The following is a 27,714-nucleotide window of genomic DNA, read 5'->3' as shown; positions in this document are numbered from 1 at the left end:
ATAGTTCAATTTTGTAGTTAATGTTTACCTGTCTATAGTATTCCCCGCCCGGCTACTCACACCTGCCACCCAGCTGACGAAAATTTCTGGGGAGAACACAGAAATGACATGGCTCTTCAGGTCATCTTCTACAGTAAAGAACAATACCTCCTCACCTCTTATTTGTACGATCATGGCGGTCGAGGTTATAGCCATCAAGGCGAACCATGTTGTTTGAAACTGATGGCAATAACCAGCTTTCGCTAATACCTATCAAATGGACACTATTTTTGTTAAATGTAGCCTGAATTTCGTCAAAGTGTGTGGGCAAACTTGTCTGTTCAAGTGACAACACTGGAGAGTATGAGGATGTAGTAACAGTTCTTGTTTCAAAAGGTTGCCAGCATCTGTATTCTGGGAAGAAGTGAGGAGTGTGCTATTCTTAGAGGTCATGGGAAAATACCGTAGCTACCTGACTAATGGGCATACTTTAACTGAGACAAAAAAATTCTTACTTGGAGAGAGAGAGACACGCGCACACTCTCTCTCTCTTTCTCTCTCTCTGATAATCCACCTAACCACCTCATATGTAAGTTCAGTTCATTAGGTGAACTAATGTGGAGCCTTTTCCCGTCTTCTAAATGAATGATAATGCGGCCGTCCTGCATCGAAAACCACTGCATACCCCAGAAGTCCCGGGCTTTACGCAATACTTCTTACCTTGTGGACGTCAGAGATTCGGTGATTAATAATTTGGTACCTTTAAGAGCTCGCTTGGCGCGCCAGATGCGGTCTATTTTATGGTACCTGAGGTATTTAATGATGATCGTCCTATTTCCTGCAGACGCCACCTCAGCTGCTGTCCTCTTCATACAGCCCAGTCTATGACATTAGTCTATACTGTCTATAGACAATTCGATGTTCAGACTGTTTTTTCACGTACCCAGTGCCACAGCGTAGGTGTCCTCGTCGGGGGTCTCACAGACACCTTGAAGGCGTAGGCAGTTCCTTATGCTATATTGCTCTGCCTCGTCAATTAGAATGTCGTGCTGATCGAGTCGTTCCTGTAGATGGCTTACCTCCTTCTTCTTTTCACTTAATTCCTCCTAAATTATTACCAGAAGTCCTGGAACTCTGAAGCGAGGCCAGTTAGTGTGTCGCCGGGTTTGGCAGTACTGGTTGCACCAGCAGCCATGGCTTCCTCCAAGCGTGCTTGGAATTCTGCCATTCGCTTCTCGAATTTCGAAAGATGTTCATTTATGGTCTCCAGCGTCGTACTTCACGGCTATTGAAGTTCACACTTAAGTAAAGCATTAGCACACCCATGAATGTTAAAATAATTAATATCTGGCTGCTATGGCAGGTGAATTGCGGAGCATGTTTATTTGGGTTGCACAGCGTATTATTATTATTATTATTATTATTATTATTATTATTATTATTATTATTATTATTATTATTATTATTATTATTATTATTAATCTCATTCTGTCTCTGAATACTGCAATTACCAGTGAATTGCTCTCAATCAGAGATTTCAAATATTCAGTGGCCATATGTTTACTATTACCACATAGTTAACAACACCGACCGACTCTCTAACAGTGGCCACTACTACTTATGAATGAAATACCTAGGAAACAGATGTTAAATACTACTATACAATAATCTTTAAAAATACACAAACACCTCAAGAAATGGACACAAAGACTCAAAAGCCAAACTAGAGGCATACAAAGTAATGTAAAATTAAATGTGTACGATGTATCTAATACTAGGTAAATTATGTACTGTATATATATGTGGGGTGATAGCGGGCGGGGGGGGAGATACTTTGGAGGCGGGGGTACGGTGCGGTCTCTCCTTTGAGTGTCCTTTTGGGGGTTCGGTGATCTCTGCCCTGGAACCAAAATTAAAACATAATTAACTAATGTATGTACTAACATACAAACCTACCTAATAGTCAAACTGAAAAAATTCCATTCAAATGCCTAAGAGCTACCCCATTTAGCTGGCGGACATGAATGAAATAACATCAGTTTGGTTCAGTGGTGTGTCTATCGGTGTTCTAGCCAGCCAGCATCTTGGGAAGGTGTGGTATCCAACCGGTGAGCCTATGTTGCACTGACGAAACACTGGTAACTTTACAATTCATTTTCCGGAAACTTGTTTAGCTACCTCAAATGGAAACCGTATTTTTGGTCAACTTGATGAACTGCTTCAGAGCATGCCTCAAAGGGTGTTAGAACTCATCCTTGTATGTGGAAGGTATAAAAAGTATGGTAACAACTTCCATGAAGTAAAGGTTTTCTAATTTTTTGTATTGAAGATACAGACTCAGGAGAGACATTGCTTTTTTCAGTTGTGTAATCGATCAGAATGTTTCAGAGGAAATTGTGCTTATTTTATTGAACATTTAATTTAAAAACAATGAAAGGTTTACTATACTAAGTCAGTATAGTCATATCTGTGTTATTTATTCCAAACCTTGCCAGGTGAGTTGGCCGTGCGGTTAGGGGCACACGGCTGTGAGCTTGCATACAGGAGATAGTGGTTTGAATCCCATTGTCAGCAGGCCTGAAGATGGTTTTCTGTGGTTTCCCATTTTCACACAAGGCAAATGCTGGGGCTGTACCTTAATTAAGGCCACGACCGCTTCCACCTCCTAGGCCTTTCCTATCTCATCGTCACCATAAGACCTATGTGTGTTGGTGGGACGTAAAGACACTAGCAAAAAAAATTTTGTTGATGTGCGTATATTTAGCACGTGAGAGTGTGAAGGTCAGCTTTGAGAAAATTTTACAAACTGGAATAAATAGTCTTGTTATTTTGGATAGCCTATCATTTGTTTGTTAGTAATATAAATGTTTGTGATATAAATCTTAAAATGAAAAGTAAGCAACTATTTTTCATTTAATTTGATACTGTGTAAGGTAATGATTAAAAGATATTACATTATATAAAATTGACGTGCCAGTCCTGTTTTAAACATGTTCTTGGGATATGTATATTTATAAGTATTACCACTGTCCTCTTCTTATTCACAGGTTCCTATGAATCTCTTTATAATGTACATGGCTGGCAATTCTATTTCCATATTCCCCATCATGATGGTTGGAATGTTGATAGTCCGTCCTGTCAAGGCACTCTTCACCATGCAAAACAGTAAGTATAGTTATCAGTTCCTTATAGTGTGAGAGATTTTCCTAATGTCAATATGTAGAAGGGAATTCCCTCATGAGCTCTTAAACATTGAAATCAACTTATTACTACCCTGATGACAGAGCTGAAAGTGTTTTCAAGAAAAATTTCACTTCGATGCAGAATAAACCAATCAAAGCTTTATATCAAGACCTTGGGTGGGCTGTTAAGAATTGTGGGTTTCTCTTAAAGGCTCTTTCTGTTGTCTCCCACTAGTAGCAGTTTTGCGTATGTACATTCCAGCAAGAGCACTGGTAGGAATGATGCCTGTAGCCTCTTCTGGCAGCGAAGCATGAGTCACATGTACAGTCGTGCATTCTGAACGAAAAAATTCGTTTTAATTATAACATAATACAGTACAGTACTTCAGGCTAAGAATCGTTTACCTTTTTTTTTTCTTTTTAATCGCCAAACTATGTTCATACAATCCACAAACTGGATAATCAGGACCCAGGTAATCGGGAGTTTGCTGTACCTTACTTTTAATACCCCGTCCTGAGAGACATATTCATGCATAAAACTTGCAGCTGTCTCTCCGATACAGTCTACGTCATGTTTTGTGTGAAGTAACTGACGCAGCAGTTCATTAGTTTTCTTGGTGCGAATGAGCTTATTATTGCTCAATAAGTCATCTAATTTACTTACTATGATATGAGCATATGGATAGGGTGTACTCTTTCAATAACTATAGCAAATTCACATCAGTTAAAGAATGGCATGTCTACACTTTCTTTCAAATATTCACAATAGAACTGACTCGTGAATTTCACCACGTTACTACAGACCAAGGGAAACTTTGAGGAGCCATTGTTATTATACTTCTCTAAAAATAGGATGGAAATCGGCTTGTGTTTCCAGACTTTGAGAAATTATTTCTGTGATACTTGTTTAGTTTTGATAGATTCAGTGATCAGAACTTGCCAATGAGATTCATTTTATGAACCCAGCACTGAATGATCATCTTTTAACATATTTTGTCAAGAATGGTGGTCCATTAGTGATGACACCTACAACATTGCTGTAACTAATACAAAGTTTAATTAAACACCTCAGTAGTTCCTTGGCAAATCTGTTGTAAATTTGCATTCTCTATCAGGGTTACCCTACCAACAAAATGCCTGAGTGCTTATGTTGTACAGTTTCCAACCTAAAAACTGAGCAGATTCATGTACAGAAGAATCAGTATCAAACTGTGTAACTTGACCTGTTCTTTGGTTTTTGATAATAAATATTTTGTCTCTTTAAAATATATTGGTCCAGTATACACTTTGCCAATAAACATGCTTAATTCTACAGTATTATGTTAGGAAAGTGACAAGCAGTGTTTAAAGCAATTTGTAGCCCTTTCTTGGCAAGGTGTAGCCAAACCTCGCTAATAGTGTGCTGCTTTTATTACTTGTAAGTCTGCTTTTCAGTTTGAACATTTACCTACTCTTCTTTCCAACTGAAAGTAGTCTCCAGGCCTTTATACTGTAGGTTGTGAATGCTTTTTATATCTCTGCTTGAAAACTATTGGCATTAGGTATCAGTGGGCCAATTTGGTAAAGGTAAAGGCTTCCACTATTAACTTTTGGCCATTAGTGGCATTGAGTGGTTAGCTCTGTGCCCGGCCACCTATACCTTTAGGAATTAACCTGGTACTCAGTTTGGCTGTAGACTGAGTGAAACACAGGGTCCAGAAGTTAAAATTTTGATTCTTAAACTTTTGACATCCTGACAGGGAATCGAACCCACATCCTTCCAGGTGAACTGATCATGCTAGGCAGCCCCTAGGTGATATTACAGTGGAACCTTGATTCACCGTTTTTGGGGGAACCACAGGAAAGAAACGTACAATATGGAAAATCTGGGAACGAAATAAAACTATCAACAGTTTGGCTAAACATCACAATAATTAAATATGTATAATTATAATCTTACAAACACTCCTAAAACAAACAAAACCACAGTTGTAATGGGCCTTGACCTACCAAGCGACCACTTCTCAGCCCAAAGATCTGCAAATTTCAAGGTGATGCATAGTCAGTAAGATAGTTCTGTAAAAGAAATAATGATGCTGCCAGATGATACTCCAAATCCGATGCTGTATAGTGCAAGGAAGGTCAGAGGGATGGGATTAATTTGCGCAGAATGGGAAGCCAATATACAGCATTACAATATATGTAATCGCTTACTCCATGTTCAGGACGTACATCTACCATACGTAAGGAAGTTACCTGAAGAACAAGATATGGCACTCCACAGACTTGACATAAAAAAAGAAAGTCTTCCTTCAAAGACTGACGGAAGAAAACTACGTGAAATTGTGAGAAATCTATCCTTTCAGTCGTGGTGCCAGCTACCACATAAAGGAAAAGGAGTAGTGTTATATTCAGACTGCCCGAAAGCAAACTCCTGGATGACTCGTAAATCACCTCTGTCCTCTTCTGAATACATAAACGCAGTGAAGATGACATGCAACCTCACCGCAGTCAGGTCGGTTCCCGGTAGGTCATTCAACACAACCCGTTGCCGCCAAAATGGCTGCAACGAGGCAGAAACCCTTGGACATGTGTTGGGATTCTGCCGGAGTACTGAGCTAATGCACAACCATCGCCACCATCGTGTAAGAACGTCGATTGCTCGGGGCTTGAGACAGCGTGGATGGGAGGTGCACGAGGAGGTTCACTGCATCTCTACTGATGACTCTAATCGGAGGGCGGACATCGTAGCCATCAACAGAGAGGACATGAAAGCGATGGTCTTAGATCCCACCATTCGCTTTGAAAGAGACCTTAATCAGGCTCGGGGTGTGGACCTAGAAAAGCAAGCTATTTATGTTCCGTGCTTGCCTTACCTTTCATCTAAGTATAAAATACCTATTGATCGGGGGATTGTCACAGGCCTGCTTTTCGGAGCAAGAGGCACCCTACCTAGTCAGACATCGAACTTCCTACAAAATTTGAAAGTTCCATTCTGCGAGTTAGAAAAAATAGTAATACAGATACTGAGGGACTCGCTGCAAATCATTCATTTCCACCTATACCTGAGAACGTGAGTTACATTCCTCCCCCACTAACCGTGGAAAAAAAAGATAACAGCATTAACGATTAAATGTTCATCTTTTGATATTTTTAAACCATTGAAATTGAAACTGTATTCCGGATCCAAATGGTCACCCTCATTGGAGGACGGATGATTTATTTCTTTAATAAATCTCTCTCTCAATCACATAGGTTGAGTGGACCTAGAACCAGCCCTCATATCCAGGTAAAAATGCCTGGCGTGGCTGGGAATCAAACCTGGGACCTCCGAGTGAGGGGCAGGCACGCTAGACCGTGTGGCCGGCTTCAGAAATTAATTACAAGAGTTAAAAATCTTGATACTTTACATTCGGTTTTACCTGGAAAACTTCCTGTGAAAACTTCTTTCATGTCAGCAACTTTTACGAAGGTTATGCCGAGAGTTTTTAGCAGTGCGTAAACCATAATTCTGAGGACAATTGGATCATTTTCATTTGAAAGAGCGATGTTTTCTGACCTTGGAACATGCGCGCGCAACCCCTCCTAGCAGTCTCCACAGCGAGGGAAGAAAGCACAGACAGTGCTGAGTCAGACATGGCGCTGCGATTTTTGAGCAATGATTTTTTATGATTAAAAAAAATTAAGTGCCGAAGAATGGCATTCTTCTTTGCTCCGCATTTTTGGTGAGGCTGCCCCTTCTAGAGCCACAGTTGGAAATTGGCTTCACGAGTTTTCAAGGGGTCGGCAGTCAATTGAAGATGAACCTCGTCCCGGTCGCCCAGCAGCAGCTGTGACTCAAGAAAACATTAATGCTGTGAGGGAAATGATCAAAGTAGATCCACATCTTACATTTTGTGATATTGAAGGGACCTTAAATATTGGGTCAAGAGCAGCGCAGACCATCGTCCACGATTATTTAGGCCTTACCAAGAGATGTGTCCGTTGGGTGCCAAATTCCCTGACAGAAAGCCAGAAGGAGGAGAAAGTGGACTGGCGTCATTTCATGCTAGAAAAATTCAATGGAGGGCAGTCCAAAGACACCTACAATATCGTCACAGGTGATGAAACATGGGTCTACCTTTATGACCCTGAAACGAAGAGCCAGTCTTCTGTGTGGTTCTTTCCGGGGGAGGAACCACCCACAAAAGTTTGACGAAGTCGGAGCTCCGGAAAGAAGATGGTGGCAACTTTTTTTTTTTTTTTGCGAAAATGGGGCATCTCACCTCTGTGACCTTGGACACACGTCGTACAGTCAATGCTGAATGGTATGTGGATGACTGTCTTCCCAAAGTCCTCGCCACTTGGAGGTCACAGCACCCAAAGTCCAAGAGTGGGCACCTTCTGTATCATGACAATGCATCTGCAAACAGGGCTGCCAGAACAATGGACTTTTTGGAAAGGGGAAAAGTGCGAGTGTTACCTCATCGCCCCTATTCACCTGACCTGGCCCCATGTGACTTCTGTCTGCTCCCTAAGACCAAGGAAAAAATACGTGGGCAGCAGTTTTTGTCAGATAAAGAGGCCATTGCAGCGTACGAGAATGCACTAACTGACGTCCCAAAAGAAGCTTGGACTGAAATGTTTTCTAAGTGATTTCAGAGAATGGAAATGCTAATGGAGAGTATATTGAAAAGTTGTAATTGTTGTTTTGCAAATAAAATTTTTTTCTCACATTCTGCTAAAAACTTTCGACATGGCCCTCATATCAGCCAAGCTCATTGAAAAATCTAATAACGCCAAGCCGAACAACAATTGATTGCAAGTAGTTTTTAATTCTCAAATAATAAAATAAAATAAAGCACATCAGATACAAAAGCGTCCAACATGATATCGAAATCCCTTCTTTTTTATCTTACATTGTAATTTGGTTGCCAGTATACTGCGTGTATTAAGTTTCTGGAAATCTTGTATCATGTAAATTAGGCATACATCGGCTTTTAAAGGTTATGTTGAACTCAAGAATATGGTTCGAATATAAGTATCCAATGCATTATATATTCAATTCTGCCAGTCACTAATCACAAGCAGATTGGGGAGGAAAAATCCCATAAAAATTCCAGAAATTTTGGTTTGTTCATGACCTAGAGCTCTGCTGGAAGGTGCGATCACTGCGTTAGTGGAAATTGATACAAACGTTTTAAATGTTACACAGTATTATTTATTTATCGTATGGTTTACAATCACATCACAATAAAAGTATTTTAAAACTATTTACACGTCTGAACACATTAAGTCAGAACGTCAGATTGGTACTGACACAGGTATAGAATATATTGAAAGTGGAAAGTGTTTATAGAAGATTTAATTTGTAAACCTTGTTAGGTAGTACTTACTGTATGATCTAAAGTGTGGTGATAGCATGTTTTATATGTATTCCATGTAACTGCCTAACCTGTACAGTGTAAATATTTTGGTAACATTGTATGTGTAACTAGTAGGTTTCATTTCTATATTTACTGGAACTGTCCAGAAAGTTGTCACGTGAATTTTAGAATAGGGTGTGTTGGCCTCTGTTAGTTATGCATTCTAGAAATATGTTCTGGAAATGGAAGATCACGATCGTAGGTATTCGAGAAAGTTATTTAAAGATAGAGACTGAAGATTCGTGATCGTGTGTATTCGAGAAAGTTATTTAAACATCGCGACTGAAAGTAAGAGTTGTGATTGGTGAATCTGGGTGACAATAGGCAGGCTCCTGCATTCTGATTGGCTACTCCAAGGCTGTGGTTCCCTTTTTAAAGAGAGCGAGGCAGCGTTTCGTGGTCTGTCTTCCATCTCTTGACTGTCCGAAGTTTTGACGTCGTCAGCGACGCCTCGCTACCGGATGGGCCACCTTGGGGTAAGCAATCTTGATTTCTGTTCCACCTTAAATTACATTTAAAGTTCACTTGCTTTTCATTTAGGAGTTTGCCCTAAGCCACCCAGACTCGCCACTCAATTATTTCAGATGCCTTAGCTTTTCAGTTGGGCTTGCCTATTTGTTTTCGAGGCATTCCCCTTTTCTTGTTTCGCTAAACATTTAATTTGTAGTTTTATGTATTTCCCTTGGAGTTTTGCCTCTAGTAGTTCCATGTCACTTGATCCATGCTAGTTTTTCTGCTGACCTGCATCAGAAGTGTTTTGGGTGTGGGACCAAGTTGAACTGGCCTCTGCACCAAGTTTAGATATTTCTGATTTTATCCTGTTTCAATTACGTTGTTCAGATATTTTGAAAGGTACGTTTAACTTCACTCTAAATTGTAATAGCATATTACGTTTCTTCTTACCTTCCAAATTGTGTTGTACGACTTGGTTTGTAATTAGATGTATGGTATTTGCTTGACTCTTTGAACTTATAGGAAGCTATTGTCAAGGAACGTCTAATTTGTGTGTCTCAAAGAACATGTAATTGGTATTTTTCAAACTGTGTACCGATACTTTCCGCATGGCTGAATTTGTTCGGAATTTTTTGTAAAGTCCATTTGTGAATAATATATTTTGAAAATTAAGGATCACGGTTGATTTTCCGGAAACTGCAACCTAAGCCATCTCCATGCCCTTGGTAGGTTCCCAGCTCCGTTCCACATTCCTGGTTTATTATCGTCAAGTTGCCCCTACTGATATATACCAGTGTTGTTATCGGCAGAGTTCCGCGTAGTTCATCAGATGCTTTATTGTGTGTGTAGTGTCTTAGGTACTGTGTAATTGCACTTACTTTCCTCCCTTTACTGTGTTTGTGTAGCCGCTGAAGTAACGGTTGCAGGTATCTCTAATATAATTAACACCGTTTTGAGTAGCCATCAGGAACTTGGCTGGATCTTCTGAGAAGGCTGTTAGGGGACATTCCTGGATAATATGCTGAAGAGTTTGTCTTTCAGCACCACAGCTACACTCGGGAGATGGAATTTTCTTCCATTTATAAAGGGAGTCTGCACATCTTCCACAATTAGTTCTGATTCGGTTTAGAGTACACCAAATTATTCTGCCGAGCTCAAAACCTGGTGGCTTAGATGTGATGCATGGCATAGTTTGCTGTTCTGGTATTGCAGAGGTCTTCCATAATTGCTTCCAGCTGTCATTCGTGTTGAAATTATTTTCAGCAAGCTTCCTTGCAGAATTCATTGGGGGATGGCGAGAGCGAAGTATCTTCCTGTTAATAACAGGGAGGTCAAGATGTACAGGATGAGAAGAATTGTTGCATATATTATTGTACACCTTGATAAGTGCTTGTGCTCTTCTCATGGATGGAGGTGGTATGTGACTTAATGATGGTAGCCAGTATGTTTTGGAGTACATCTGATAGTCCCTGATATTAAACACATGGTTTGATTGAGCTGAGTATCAACAAGCTTAACATGAGCGCTGTTTATCCAGATTGGTGCACAATATTCAGCCACGGAATAAACTAGTCCAAGGGCAGAAGTCCGAAGTGTAGAAACTGTTGACCCCCACGTAGTGCTGCACAGTTTCTGCAGAATATTATTTCTGGTTCTGAGTTTGGCGGCAGTTCTGGTAACATGTTCATTGAACCTTAGAGTCCTATCTAGAATGACTCCTAGAAATTTTGTATACTTGGTATGTGAGAGTAATTGCCATCAAAGTGAACTTTCAGTTCTCTGTTCGCCTGTTTATTGTTGAGATGGAACAAAGCAACTACTGTCTTTGCTGTGCTTAGCTGTAACCTCCCGTCACGAAAGTATCGCTCCATGGTAGATTAGATAGGTCTCTTGTTAGAATATCCTCAGTAACTTCAAAGTCTATGTGACTAACAGCAAGGGTCCAGTCATCTGCGTACCCAAACTTCCTAGATATAGTGTATGGCATATCTGCTATATATAAACAGAACAAAAGGGCAAAAGGGGAGCCAGCACAGAACCTTGTGGGAGACCCTTATTAAGATTCCTCAGTGAGCTCATACTATTACCAATTTGAACCAGGAAGTTTCTGTTACTGAGCATGTTGTTAATAAGATTTCCAATGTGCAAGCATGGAATGATTCGTAGAAGTTTGAGAATCAATCCTTGTCTCCACACAGTATCATAGCTGCTGTTAGATTAACGAAGGCAATTGAAGTTTTCTGGTGTTTTTGAAAATTAGCCTCGATGAATGTTGCCATAGAAAGGACGTGATCTGTACAGCTTCAGTGTGGGCGGAAGCCAGCTTGTTCAACTGGTAAGTTTTTGAAAATGATATGGCAAATATGGTTATAAATCATTCTTTCCAGAATGCTAAGCAGAGCAACAGGTCTATAGCTTTGAGGTTTGTTGTTAGGTTTGCCAGGTTTAAAAATAGCAATAATTTTTGCCCACTTCAATTCATGGGGTATATTGCCTGATAGAAGAAAGTCTGTTAAAAATTTAGCTAACCATATTCTTACATTTTTACCACAGTTGACAAGGAACTCTGGATGAATACAGTCGAAACCTGGAGCCTTTCCTGCTTTCATATCTTTCAGTGCTATTGTAAATTCTTCTGGAGTGAATGGAGTGGAATATTCAGAATTCGAGGTGCATATTGACTTGAGCTCTCTTAGTTCCTTCTTAACTTTAATCGTATGTTGTTTATTTTGAGGAGCTCTTGAAGTGTTGACTATGTTGGACGCAGTTTGATTAAGTGTAACAGCTCCGTTAGTACGGTGTGGTGGTTTGTCTCCACCAAGCTCCTAAGGAGAGACCAGGCCTTTCTACTTGATTTTTGGAAGTCCATGGATTCAACAGACTCTGTCCATTTAGCACGTCTTGCAGCGTCAACTTGGCATAGCAGTTCATCAGCTATTTTTCGGTCGTTACACAGAATTCCTCATAAAGTTTCTCACATTTCTCAGTCCAGCCACATATTCCCTATGATAGCCTCTTGGGACACGTTTCTTTGCTGTACTTCTGATAGCACCAACAAATCGCTTGTAATTGGACATAATGGGAGGAATCCAACCGATGCATTTATCAAGGTTTTCCGAGAACATTGTCCAGTCAGCTTTCTTGAAGTTCCATCTAGGGTGTGGAAAGGACCTTATTATTGGGATACTGTGGCCCATTTCCAGAAGAACTGGTTGATGTTGGCTGTGTAGAAAGTCTGTCATAACTTGTCTCGACATTGGCAAGGGTTGGAGATTATTATCGGATGAGACAAAATACAGTTCGGGATTATGGTCTGTCTTCCAGGCTGCGGACCGAAATGTACATAGATCTTTGGCATCAAAACCAAGGTTGAGGTTGTGTTGTTCAGTTCAATCAACCAAAGCTATTCCATTATCATCATAGCGAGAATATTTCCACATTTCATGGTGGCTATTGAAATCACCCACATATATCGTAGGATGACTATGAGTATTGAGTACTTGCGCAGCCCGAGTTATCCCGAGAGGTTTATAAATATTAATCACAGTAACTTCTCCTAGCTATATTGGTTCGTACACACGTTGCAATACCGTAGACCTCGTCTTGGGTGTGTTTCCCTAAGGGGTCGGGTATGAGATAAGATGAATCTGTCATGGCAGGTTTTTATGACCGGATGCCCTTCTTGACGTCAACCTCATCAGAGAAGTTAATGAGATGAAATGAATGACGTGATATATAATAGTAGGGAGAGGGTGAAACCCAGTGTCAGCACATAGCCTACTCCTGTCAAATAGCACCAAGGGGTCTGCTCAAGGCTTAACGTCTCCATCCGACGGACGAATCACCATCAACAGCGTCACATGCCCTCACTCCATATGAGCACTGCGGAGAGGGTTGGATTTTAATCCAGGCTTTTGGCACACAATCTAGTGATTAGAAATTGTATACCACCACCTCCCCTAGCCTGCCGGCCAACATTCTGATGGTGAAAATTTTTTCGACCATTGGGACTCGAGCCGGCTAACCTCGGTGTCAGATCGTTTAGACTTCAGCGCCTTAACGATCATGGCCACCAGGTGGGCTAGACCTCATCTTAGGTGGCACCTAGTAATTCAAATCCAGGTATGGAGCCTCTTGAAAGAAGTTTGGTTACATCTCCTGCATGTGTTTCCTGAATCAGGGCTATGTAAACGTTGTTATCAACCAAGATCTTGTGTAATACTTGGCATTTAGATCGACTAATGCATTCTATATTCAACTGACAAATCGTCAGGCAATGACGTAACTTTCTAGACAGTGGGACCTCAGAAGAACCGTTTGTCAAAGACTTACATTCCATTGTATGATGTGATCTATGCCAGGAGATCGAAAGGCTGTTGTTTTCATAAGAACATTTTAACAAAAATGTAACCTTAAAATCCCGGTCTTATGTCAGGCCCAGAACAGTTTATGGCTTTATATATTTAAGGTTCAACATCTCTTCTGGGCTTGAGAACATAATACTGGATTCTTGTTAGGAAGGAGCAATTTTGATTCATATCTGAAAGCCCAGTGACTATATATATATTGCCCTGTAGGAAGTTTCAAAAACCTGTTTGACAATACAACCATAAAAGTCAAAAATAAACATCAAACCATGGACATAATTTAGATGTTGTACAAGTACAAACATTTGACGAAACTCCTTCCGTCTTCAAATAGAGCTTAAAGACAAGATCCATAGGTACGTTGTATCCGTCCTTTCGTGAGATACTTTTTTCTTGAAAAACGCTTGATCGAGGATTTAGTGTTGATGTGACTAAAATTTCTAGACGGTTGATCCAGGAAATTGTTTCTCTGAGGAATGGACAACACAGTATTTAATTAGGATGTTCATGGGATCAGATAAGCTTCCGTAGCTCAGGCGGCAGCGCGCTGGTCTCTCACCGCTGGATTCCGTGGTTCAAATCCCGGTCACTCCATGTGAGATTTGTGCTGGACAAAGCGGAGGCAGGACAGGTTTTTCTCTGGGTACTCCGATTTTCCCTGTCATCTTTAATTCCAGCAACACTCTCCAATATAATTTCATCTGTCAGTTATTAATCGTTGCCCCGGAGGAGTGCAACAGGCTTCAGCAGCCGGCACAATTCCTATCCTCGCCAGCAGATGGGGGCTTCATTCATTTCATTCCTGACCTGGTGGAATGACTGTAAACAGGCTGTGGATTTTTATTTTTCATTTCATGGGACCAGATAATTTGAAGGAATGATCCAGGAAAACAAAGTTTTCAGGAATAGATAATAGAGATTCGACTGTATGTAACTTGCTTATTGAACTGGTACACTTCAGTCGCTAGCCCCACAATGTGATCACAACCATACTATAGATACCTGGCGTGCCAAGCAAGCTCTGAAAAGTAGAAAGCTGCTCATCACGGAATCCCTGACATCCACACAGGGAACTACTAAATAAAGCACGAGACTTCTGGGGTATGCGCCGGGTTTCGATCTAGGATGGCCGCATTATTATTCAACTAGACGATGGAAAGAAGCTGCAGATTAATTCATCTTGTGAACTGAATTCATACTTGAGGCGACTAGGTGGATTATCGGAGTGAAGAAACCGCTGCGATGTGCCTTCACAGTATTATTGTTTTTATTAGGTTTATTATGTGTGTGTATATGTTAACCAGTCAGCAGTCCACTTCATCAGTATATCCAGATAAGATTTCTGTCTTAGTTCAAGCATGTCTGTTAGCCAGCTAATTACGGGATCATCGAGCTCGATAGCTGCAGTCGCTTAAGTGCGGCCAGTATCCATTAATCGGGAGATAGTGGGTTCGAATCCCACTGTCGGCAGCCTTGAAGATGGTTTTCCGTGGTTTCCCATTTTCACATCAGGCAAATGCTGGGGCTGTACTTTAATTAAGGCCACGGCCGCTTCCTTCCCACTCGTAGCCCTTTCCTATCCCATCGTCGCCATAAGACCTATTTGTGTTGGTGTGACGTAAAGCAAATAACAAAAATATTACAGGACCACCCTCTGACAGTAACCGTAGCTTTAACAATAGCACTCCATCCCAACCAATTGATTCACTCTATCCTCACACTCTACAGTGTTGTAATTTGAACAGCCTAAGCTTATTCGCACACTTTGGATGAAATTAAGGGTATATTTTATGAAAATTGCATCCATATGGTAGGTATCAGTGAAAGTTGGTGCAGTGTTCTCCCCAGAAATTTTTGCCAGCCGGGTGGCAGGAATGAGTAGCCGGGCGTTGAATACTACGTAAAAAAAAATGAATATGATAACATTTCAATATATTCCCCTCAGGGCATAAACAATATCAGACAGGTAAACATTGTCTGCAAAATTGTATTATTTCAGTGTTGTTATTACAAACAAGACATAACACTGTGATCTTGAACTTGTAGTGTTCTCCTGCTCGTTCATAATCATGTAACACGGGGTCTTTCTACTCGGTTGTAGTACGGTGGCCTACAGGTATGTGATGTTATACGGAATCACTGCTCGCATACAATTTCACGCCAATCCCGATTACTCGCGCACAACACCACGCGATTCATTTATACCGCATCAGAAGCATACATAAGTTTTAAATTAAATATGAAGAAAGAACATAAACATAATATAAATTCTTCAGTGACGAAGAGTCGCATTAAACTATGTGAGCCCAAAACCTTGCATCATCAAGTGCATTTGGCTTCGCTTTAACCAGGTCTTCTGTTGTGCAACTGAATGGGCATGAACTACATTCCAGCAAATGGGCTGTGGTCTGCTCTTCTCCCCATACACACAAGGTACTATCCACTTCGAAACCCCATTTCTTCTGGTTGATCCTGCACCGCGTAACACCAGAGTGCAGTCTATTCAGTGCTCTCCAATTCACCCAATCTGTAACATGGCCAGGAGGGAGTTCTTCTTTTAGGGTCATCCATTGACTGATACTCGTATGTTGACTCCTGGCACGTCATTCTTGAATTCTTGCTTGCTGCGCTGTTCCTACAAGTGTTTCGGGTACTCTCAAGAAGCTTTCCCTAGACTCAAGGCGCTGGCGTGGTGGCTCATATCCAAACAAAGGGTGGGCTTCAAATGTCAATGTCTTTCTCCTTTCTTTGTTACCTGCCACTTCACGGCAGATATCGGGAGGTGCTATCCCTGCAAGGCAATGCACTTCTTCCAAAGGTGTAGGTCTCAAACATCCAGTAATAATGTGGCAGGTCTCATTGAGTGCTACATCAACTGCTTTGGCATGGCAAGATTTGTACCACACCGGGTATGCGTATTCAGCTGCGGAATAGCAGAGCGAAAGGGCAGACGTCCTCACTGTGTCGGGTTGTGCTCCCCAAGATGTTCCAGTTTCCGCTCAATATTGTTTCTAGCAGCCACTTTTTGCTTGATGTTCAAACAATATTTTCTGTAGGTTAAGGCATGATCCAGAGTGACTCCGAGGTACTTCGGGGTAGGACAGTGTTGTAATGCCAAGTGACCTTCAGAATTTGGGAAGTTTCTCTGTTGTTTAGATGGAAAACACAGGTTTGCGTTCTTCTTGTAATAGCCAGCGAGTGTGTTTAGGGCTTTGGACAATGTTTTTTCAATTGTCTCAAAGTTATCCCCCTGAGAAGTGATGACACAGTCATCAGCATAGATGAAATTATTCGTCCCAGTGGGAAGAGGCTGATCATTGGTGTAAATATTGAAAAGCATTGCTGCCAACACGCTTCCCTGAGGTAGGCCGTTCTGTATCCTCCACCTGCTTCTTTTTTTCTTTTCTGGAACTCAGCGAAGAAACTTCGATTTTGAAGTAGGTTTTTTCCTTTTTTTTTTTTTTTTCTATTGGTTTTACGTCGCACCGGCACAGGTCTTATGGTGACAACTATGAAGTAGGTTTCTAATGGCCCAAGTCAGATGAAAGTCCTTTGTCACACTATATACCTTCAGTGATTAACAGTATCATACGCTGCCGAGAGATCGATAAATGCAGCTCCTGTGATTTTCTGGCTTTCAAAACCATCTTCTGTATGTTGACTTAATTTTAACACCTGCGATGTGCAGCTTTTCCCTCTCCTGAAACCAGCTTGCTGTGGAATCAGAAGTGGCTCGATTTTATCAGTCAATCTATTGAGTATAAGTCTCTCCAGAATCTTAAAAAAAAAGTTGTAATCTTGATTCAATACGGACAAACATTGAAGTTTATTAATTAATTAATTAACCATAAGCAAAACCTTATCATTGATAAAAAATAAAATGAAATAATACAATATCTAATCCAACAGCTGTACAATTTCTGTTGGCTCAAAAAATTAGTCAATGAGGTAAAAAAAAAAAAAAACTATAGTTGACTATCGATAATAAGGAACTGACAATCGATGTCAGACGATAGTGGTCGCTATCGATAACTATCGATAGCACTATCGACAGTTTTCCACCTTTAGCCTGTAGTAATCGTGCAGTAGAGCAGTTGTTTCACGAGTTATACCTTGAAGGGAGCGTGTCCTGCAGCCTCTGGGAATTGATGCCTGTTAACAGAATTTTACAATATCAATGAATTTGTCATGATTTTTGGGTATAGGAGAGACATACTGGAAAGCCTTTTCCAGTCAGCCTTTCAAAAGTTATATCTCCGTTTGAACTGAACTTCATGTGGTCTTATGGATGAAGAGAGGTGGCACATTAGTGGCTGGTGTTGTGTTCTTGGGATTGGTGAGCCCATTTCTTTAGAGAATTGCTGCACGAAGCAGTTGCTCACAGAGAAGATCTGGGTTATACTGTTGAATGTCTTTTTTCTTTATTTTCCTCCATATCTACAGTATTTGCTACCTTAGTGATCTATTAATGGAGAAAAATAACAGTGCCCAACCTAGGCAAGTTCTTTCAACGTATTCCTATACTAATTCAACAAATAAGCCAACAAAGAATCATTAAAAGTAATAAACTTCATTGTTAGGTTCCGTACTGAGTTGAGACTATGCTTAAAGTAAATACAAAATTTTAATATTCCACCTTCTCAATACTAAAAAATCATTTGATGTTTTTACAGAAACATTACAATGATATTAAAAGGTACTAGTTTCGGTCCACTGTGGACCATCATCAGCCTAGCCAAATTACAACAGTAAAAGACATAGTGATAAAAATAGTGTGGAGAAATGAGAGATGATCTAGAAGGCTGGGATGGTGGTGGAATGACGGACAAAAGTGAAAAACCGTATTTGCGGATAATGATAAAAGTAACAGAAGTGTTCACATTGACAAGTAAAATCTTGTGAAGTCACGTAAAAACTCTTGATGAGATAGTCTTTGGTTGGCAGTTTCTCCTGTGTTGCACAATTGACATATATAACTAGGTATATGCTTCTAGAAAGTTGTAGATGTAAGTTCCACTTTTGCTTGTCAACGTGAACACTTCTGTTACTTTTATCATTATCCGCAAATACGGTTTTTAACTTTTGTCCGTCATTCCACCACCATCCCATCCTTCTAGATCATCTCTCATTTCTCCACACTATTTTTATCACTATGTCTTTTACTGTTGTAATTTGGCTAGGCTGATGATGGTCCACAGTGGACTGAAACTAGTACCTTTTAATATCATTGTAATGTTTCTGTAAAAACATCAAATGATTTTTTAGTATTGAGAAGGTGGAATATTAAAATATTGTATTTACTTTAAGCATAAAAGACAAAGAATCAAACCAAAATAAATTATCATAAAATAATTGGCAGATGCTGGCAACTGGGCCGCGAACAACTCCCTTCCGGAGATCAGCTAGCCATGGAAATACAACAGCTGTACGATCAATTAACAGAATAGCATAAAATAAAATAAGATGCACGGCAAACCAGCACCCTAGTGTTAGGCCATTCATCAGAGGGGTAATGCCCTACTTTACCTCTCCTGCCTGACATAGCAAGTCATTATTCATTCCATACTTACATCTTCACTCATGACCTACTACAACGTACCGTGCCAGTCATCACATTGCGTCAAGTACTGAGTCAGTGTCCTATATTTTTCTCATGTTTCTGCATTGCGTATTGATCTGCTTTAATGGTACCTCGCATTACTCACTATGACATCATCTTCTAACTTCTACAATTCAAATACAAGCAGCAATAATCATACATACCACCAAATCCCTCCACCTTCAGATCTTTACCAGACACACTCCACTCACCTTCCAGCTAAATCCTTCTTGCCCTTCATTGATTATCACCATTCTTTACCGGGCGAGTTGGCCATGCGGTTAGGAGTGCACAGCTGTTAGCTTCCATCCGGGAGATAGTGGGTTCGAACCCCACTGTCGGCAGCCCTGAAGATGGTTTTCCATGGTTTCCTATTTTCACACCAGGCAAATGCTGGGGCTGTACCTTAATTAAGGCTACAGCTTCTTCCTTCTCATTCCTAAGCCTTTCCTATCCCATCGTCGCCATAAGACCTATCTGTGTCGGTGCGACATAAAGCAATTAGCATCATTCTTTACGCACCACCAACACAATCTCCTAATCAACCTCCACATTAAAATTATACCACCACTTCTTACTCCTTCAATAATTACCATACTATATCTATAACTTAATCACTCTTATTTCAACTACAAGAGTCACTTACAAACAGCACTACAATTCCACCAATAACTTACTCTTATCCACCACCACTCCAGTCAATTTTCATCTTCATATTTCACTACCTCCCTTATATTATTTACAATCACCATTATCTCTAACTTAATTACTCTCAACTCAACTACAATAATCACATACAAACAGCACTACAATTCCACCAAAAACTTACTCACTCTTAGCCACTACCACTCCAATCACATACAATCACTCTATACTCTTTCATCGATCAACTTTTCCCTTTATTTTCCATCATACTCATCCATTTCCACCCTCTTAACCTTCATTCATTATTCACTCTACCAGGCAACTATTTACATCACTCTATACCAAACCTCCAACCCACTAGCCACAGTTTTATCCCTTAATTATTTAACCACTCCTCACCACCGTTATCACCACACAATTTTGACAATCACTTATTATCTTACTTACTAACATTATTTAACTTTTTTATTGTCCTCCTCACTTTTAACTTTTTTTCCAAACAACTTTTTTTATTGAGTTCCTACTTCAGACCTTCGAATTCATTCTGCATGTGTCTAACACAGTCCTCAATACCAGACTTCTCTTACATCCCTGTCTGTTTCCCTGGCTACTTCTCTCACCACTTCTATACTCAACACGCTGCTTCCCTCATTTCTTCCCTGTTCACCATGCCCGTCTTCTCTCGCTCCAGCATTGTGTTCTTTTAACTGTCTTTCCTCCGATCTCGACACTACACTAATCTCACTGCATCCCTTTGTTCTTTCCTTATTACCATGCTTGTCCTCTCTGGCACTGGTTTCTTTCACCTGCCTTTCTTCCACTCTCGTCCCCTTCACTTCTTTCTGCTTCAGACTCTCTTCTAGTGCCCATAATTTCGCCACAGTCCAGTATCTAACCCAACTCCCACGGGTTACCACTAATTGCTGTTCCCTAATGTGTGCTCTTAATCCTTGGAGTCTGGCCCTCATTAAATATTTTCTAGGATTTTTTGATTCTTATTACCATCTCTTCCCATGTCTCTCTTAATCCAAATTCTTTCACTCTGTAGATTACCCGCGTTTCTTATCACTATTTCAGCCATCAGTGTAGATAGTAACTTCAATTTTATAGGCCTGTAACCATATACTTTACCAATCTTTCTCGCATCATCTATATCAACTTCGCAAAGTTTATTGTCATTTGGTTCTGAACGATGTCCACAACTTTGTAAATAGTCCTCACTTTGTCCTCCCCTTTCTCTTCCGGCACTCCATAAATAAATAAGCATTTCTTCCTGCACTCCTGACTACTATCTTCAGCTTCAACACCTCCTCTTCCATATTTCTTATTTTCTCTCTGAGTAACATAATTTCTCTCTCATTATTTCCCACTTTGGTCCTTGTTTCGTCCATTATTTCCTTTATCCATTGCCTCATATTTTTGAACTCCTTCACTTGTTCCCGTATCATACTTTTAATCTGTTCAAATGGGCAAACTTCCTCCACAACCTCCTTTACCACTCTTATGACTTCTACGTCTTTCCGGCTCATGTTACCACTGGAAATCGGGCCTGGGTTTACTTTCCTATCACTAGCAGTACCATAATCACCGCTGCCACCATCATCATCTCACCCTTCTTTCCCATTACCACTTTACCTTCCTCTCTTTTGTCTGCTTCCGTCTTCCTTCTCCCCTGCCATCTTCCAATAACTGCCCGATATTGTTCCACACTAATCATCTTCCTCGTCACTCTCCACTTCCCTCTTGCACTCACCGCTCACACTCCACTCCTGTTCTACCGGCACACTCGACCCAGCACGTCCGCACCCGATGCTTGCTTTGGCTAGACTGATCTGGGTTATATCCTCAGTGCCATCTTCCACTGTTGAAGGAGGAGGGAAGCTTATTGTCGTGAATAAGGGAAACCTCCAGAATTTCAGCCCATGAAATGACGATCTCTCCACTCTCATCTTCTTGAGCATATCCCCAGACATGACTATGGCTGTTAAAGTCACAGATTACTATTGACTTTGTGTGTTTACCAAAATTTACAGGTGGCGAGAAAGAGAACTTTTCATTTGGAGGCTTGTACACAGATGTAATGGTGATGTTGTTTAGCTCCACAGTGATTATTTCAATGTCATTATCTTCAGTATAATGAGTACTGCTGATCTGAAGACCTGGCTTTACAAAACACTGCCATATTTCGCATGTGACCTTTCTGCAACTAAAATAGTTCCTGAAATCTTTGGATGTGTCTGATGTTCATCCCTATGCGTTTCCTGAATGCACAAGACGTCACATTTCTGATCTTGGCGTACATTTTGTAAGAGTTCTTCTTTGGCAGCTGACAAGTCTTCAATATTTATGGATATTATTGTCAGGATGGCTCTGAAAAGAGCCGTTTTTTAAAACACATTTTAAGATTGATTAGTTCTGCTTCTGGTGTGAGAGAATCAGCCATCCATGAAAAGTCCTAGTCCGTTGCCCAGGAGACACCCGGATGTATAACAATATCACGTGCAAATACACCCCGCTGGGAGGTTTTTCTCGTGTCCCCCACACTATTAAAATTATAAAATCCTTTTATTAACAACCATCTACTCAATACATTACTCATTGAATTATAAAATAATCATGAGGTGTCTTGGTGATTATTTTATAATTCAATGAGTAATGTATTGTATTGAGTAGGTGGTTGTTAATAAAAGGATTTTATAATTTTAATATATCGTCCTCAATACGGTTCTGTTATGAGATTAATTACATGTAAATCCCCCACACTATGCGATAGTCAAGCTAAACTCCTATGTAATTCATGCAATTATCGTGACAATAATGAATATTTAAATAAACGTTTTACAGTATTTACATTTTAATATGGAGCACCTAATGACTTACATAGGTATTAATATTATGTAACTAGCACATATCTAGATTGTTAGCCGGGCGGTCTGTAAAAACAACAGGACGGTGCACCAATTAAAAAGGTCCTAGGGAGAACACTGTTGGTTGTCTCCCTCAGTTCCAAATAGTATGGTTCACCTTGATGGCTATAATCTCCATCGCCATGATCATATACATAAGAGGGGTGGAGGTCTCGCTCTTTATTGTAGAGACTACCTCAAGAGCAGTGTCATTTCCACCTCATCGACTGGTGAGATGTCGAGGACAGAATTCATGTTCATTGAAGTAATTACGAGTGGATGGAAAATACTTACTGGAGTAGTTTATCAACCCCCTAAAATATCTCATATCGTCAAATTTGAGACTATCTCCTTAATTTACTACCAGCGTATGAACATGTTATAATGTTAGGGGACTTTAATGCTAATTTACTTATCAAGACCTGTGACACTATGAGATTCGAAGACCTGTTTTCGTCATGTGATATGACGATCCTTCCCTCTCACCGACTAACCATGTGTAGTACTAACTACATTTCACATACCCTAATTGATCGTAAAGTGACTAATAACCCTCAGAAAGTTGTACCTCATGGACACATTTCAGTAATGGCCGTGTCCACCCATGACCTTATATTCCTTGCTTACTCGATTCGTTTTCCAAAATATAAACCTAGATATGTAACATGCAGGAATTTAAAAGTCATCAACATGGATCAGTTCAGGTATGATTTAAAATGTCATGCCACGGAAGGCTGTAGGCATCATAGCTGAAATTAGCTAATGTCACTCACTTCCTAAGAATCCAGGTTCAAATTTTTTATCCGATTACCGTCAAATTTCTACTCTTCCTGCCCTTTCCAAAGCACTAGAACGGTTGGTACATGTTCATATACAGGAATACCTGTTCTCTTGCTCCCTTCTGGATTTGCTGCAGTCTGGCTTCAAGAAGGGCCATAATACATCCACTGCCTTACTGAAAGTGACAAGCAGTGGACGAAAGAAAGACAAGTGACTGTACTCCCACTCCTCGACTTCAGCAATGCTTTTGACACGATCATTATTCAGATATTGTTAAAAAAACTTGAATAATTTTTTGGTACTACAGCTTCAAGATTAATATTAACTCCGACCTTCAACAACTCAGTGTGTACGCCAGTGAAAACTCTCACCTCCTTAACCTGAAAAACTCAATTATAATTGGTTCTCAGAAATTATTAAATGCCATGTATAAAAATTATACCATTCCTTCGGTGACATTAAATGCAACCATAATCCCGTTCAGTAAAAGAAGTGAAGAACCAAGGTGTGACCCTGACTGAAACTCTTGACTGGTCTGCACACGTAAGAAATACATGTAGAAAGATGTACATGTCGCTACACCCTCTGAAACGACGTAACGACATTTTGCCAAAAGACGTAAAGATGAAACTTCTCCAAACATTGATAGTACCGATATTTGACTATTGCAACATTGTCCTTGTTGATGCGACACGTGAACTAACTACGAGAAACTTCAGTGAGCACTGAACTCTGATCTTCAATAATACTAATGTTATTTGCTTTATGTCCTGCTAACTACTTTTATGGTTTTTGGAGACGCCGAGGTGCCAGAATTTAGTCTTGCAGGAGTTCTTTTACGAGCCAGTAAATCTACCGGCACAATGCTGTTGTATGTGAGCACCTTCAAATGCCACTGGACTGAGCCAGGATCGAACCTGCCAAGTTGGGGTCAGAGGGCCACGCCTCGACCGCCTGAGCCACTCAGCCCGGCACTCTGGTCTTCAATTTGCTTTTAACTAGAGTTACGATGCTCACATAACCCCTGGCTACACAGCTCTTTTCTGGCTGAAACCCGAAAGGTGACGAAAGTTTCACGTACGTTGATTTATCAAACTCTGAAGGAAAATTTACCCAAATACATTTCTTCAAAATTCTACTTATTATCCTCATTCCATAATCCTAACACTAGATCTAGCACTTCCCTTGCTATTCCCATCGACCACTCAAATAGATCCTTCATTGTGGCTGAGTCACGACTTTGTAATTCACTTCCAGCTGCTGTCAGGAACTCTTAACTCAACAACAAAATTTAAAATTGCATGCAGAGATTACCTGTTGAATACTGCTGATTGTTTTGTGTGATTGGTGACATCTGATAGGTTGTGTGATTGTGGTGCGTAGGCTAGTAACATTGACATCTTATTGTACAGCTGAAGAACACTGTTATTCTTATAATTATTATTATAATTATCATTAGGTGGTTATTATATTATAGAGTAAATGTACATGATATTTAGCTTTTAACTGGGTCATAGTACGCGAACCTTTCCTTGAGCCCTGAGCTCCATAGTGCAGAATGGGAACTTGGGCTAAAGAAAAGGTTTGCGTACTATACATAGATCACTGTTTATTGCCACATTTGTATTTCTGTTACTTTATGTATTGTGTTCTGTTTATGCACTGCTTATGTTTTTCAGTTTGTATGTAACTTTTCCAATATGAATTTTTCTCATTCTTTTTTTTTTACTTTTATGCTCTGGATTACTTGTTATATTGTTTTATTTGTTGAGCTTAGCTTTCATTCTTCTTTATACATTCTCCATGTGTGTTATTTAGGTTAGTTATCCTTGATTTTTATAATAGAATAGTACATCTCTTTTATATATTGTAATTTATGTGGTTAAGTGTAAGAGAGGGCCACCAGCCCTAACTTCATCACTGCTAAAGTCAAATAATTTCATATTATGAATAGGAATCTTAAACTACCAAAGCGCCCAGGTGGCATCTACAGATTTCTGGACTCTCCAGAAGATTTACATTTATTGATTAACACAATACTGCAGGGTACAATTTTAAATAACTGATTTGGCACCAGTGTACTTGATAATACACAACATAAATGTAGCATGAGCCTAATACATCTACCGGTGTGGGTCATAGCCTGACGATATCCTGACTTGCTTACCTAATCTGACGACCTGTTGAACTGAAATGGTATGAGGATATACTAGCTAGGTTATACTCTCCTCAAATGACACACAGACAGTTAAAACATATAAATATACTTTCAATGTGTATGCATGGAACATGCCACAATAGCCACTGTCACAATATAGAACAACATTTAAAACATATTCTTCCATCACTTTACAAAATTATCACTGATCACATATATAGCCTATGTAAGTAACATGCCAACAGTATCCACCTTCATAACCTAATACATCATCTGAAACACACTCTTCCCTCACTATACCACATAGTCACTGAATTTAAACTAGCTGGTACAATGGCCTTGCTAGGAAAGTATCACATTTGGATTTGCTTTGTCCCTTAGCACATGCTAAATTAAATTATACATATTTACAAAGTAAGATACCTTTGTCTTAGCTCAGATATGTACATTATCTATGTAGTGAAAAAGTGCAGGCTCATGACTGATAGCTTTCATCTCCTAATGTTTGTATGGATGCACTATTACACACTCGCTTGAAGTTGAGGTTAGATACCCTCATGCCTTGCTACACTCACCAATAATGTACAAAACAAGTTCATGATCTGAGACCATAGTGAATGCTGTACATACTCAAAGTTTGAAGCTATTATAGCTTAGCACTTCACAGCAGATTTCCATTGATGTGCAGCAATGCCAATATCAGTCATATGTCCCAGCCACAAGTCACACAATTCCCAAAGATGCAAACAGACAAGACAATTGCATATCTGGCGATCCAGCCGTTAAATAAACTTTTCTAGTCACAGGGTTCTCCCACGAACCATCACTTCTACCCTTGCAATTTTTTTTTTATTATTATTTTTTTTTTTTTTTTTTCCATCCAAGCTAGTCACTGTCTTGCATTTTTGTCACATGTGGCATGCAGTTGCCAAAATACTCACGCTGAACAATGGCATACTGACGCTCTGAAAACTGTTGGGTTATATGCTTCATGTCAGACCAACCAACCTCTTACACAACTTTCTTTATATTTAGCCCTCTTGCTTAACAAAAGATTTTCAACTTTAAGTGCCACAGAATGTCACCAATTTGCTATAGTTTTCTTACATTGAAATAAATAATGCTCATAATACATTATTAAATGCATTGGCGTAAATATTGCCGTAATCACCAAAATTGACTTCACATGGGGTTAAGTTATTGTTCAGTTACATTATATCTTCTTTTACAGTGGGATGTAGTTTTTAGTATTTTGTCAACAAATAGTGTCCTAAATCAAGTGGTTGTTTTATAAAGCATTCACATTCATTTCAAGTTTCTTATCTTTGTGTAAATAACTAATTTAATAATTTAATATATAAAATGTATTTCTTTGTTGTAGACTATATTAATAAAGTAAAATTAAAGAAAAAAAAAGATGAAACTACATTATAAATATGAAGAAACTGTGGGAAAATTCACTTACCAGTAGAGCAGATGTTGGAAATGACCTCCATCTTTCTGTAGATACAGTCATACCCGTTGTTCCATGCTTCTGGGCTGTTCGCTACAACATTTACTCTCTGTTCCATTGATTTCAGTTGTGTTGTTGGTCTTCAAATATTCAATTGTTCATAGTCTGTTTCGATACACTTTATCCTTAAGGTAATTCCACAGAAAATAATCTGGTGGTGTTAAGTCCGGTGATCTTGGCAGCCACAAATTCTTAGAGATTCCTCAAAAAAAGCTGCTGATCAGAGTGAGAGATTCAGTTGGCATGTTGAAACTAACAACTCTGAGTTAGCTCAGTGCCACCTAGTTGCTTGGCTAATTGCAGGAAAATATCCTTGTACCAGTCTGTATTCATTTTATCTTAGAAGAATGGGCTCGCTATTCGGTTTGCCAACACTGCACACCAAACTCTGACCGTCTATTGGTGTAGGGGTCTTTCATGAATACCATGTGGGTTGTGTGTGGCCCAAATGTGGGTATTTTGAGAATTCATGGAACCAGGCCTTTGTGAATGAAGTGATGTTCGGAAGTCCCGGTAGCTATAGAGTCAAATTCAAGAACCATGTGCAGTTACGGTCACATTCATTATTCGCTCCTGCAACTTGTGAATGCCAGTCGTTTTATGTGGCTGCAGTTCCTTTACGTTGGTCGCTCTTGGACTTATGGAATATGAATATCCCACCTCCTGAGACAAATGGCATAATGATTTTCTAGGAGACTGAAGCAAACTCATCTAAACATCTGCCACATCTGCCAAACCAGATGTGCGA

At 39.9% G+C, this 27,714-nt stretch overlaps 1 protein-coding gene across 1 annotated transcript in view; it reads left to right on the top strand.

Annotated features, from left to right (window-relative positions):
* The window catches only part of EMC4 (ER membrane protein complex subunit 4), a 65,626-nt gene that overhangs the window by 27,849 nt on the left and 10,063 nt on the right, over positions 1-27,714 (top strand). The window contains exon 3 of the mRNA XM_067151254.2: positions 3,027-3,144. Within this exon, the coding sequence (XP_067007355.1) occupies positions 3,027-3,144 (118 nt within the window). The remainder of the gene's footprint in view (positions 1-3,026; positions 3,145-27,714) is intronic.

Source organism: Anabrus simplex, chromosome 7 (assembly GCF_040414725.1).
Source record: "Anabrus simplex isolate iqAnaSimp1 chromosome 7, ASM4041472v1, whole genome shotgun sequence".
In the NCBI taxonomy this organism is placed as follows: domain Eukaryota; kingdom Metazoa; phylum Arthropoda; class Insecta; order Orthoptera; family Tettigoniidae; genus Anabrus; species Anabrus simplex.
This window is presented reverse-complemented; position numbering and strand designations above follow the sequence as displayed.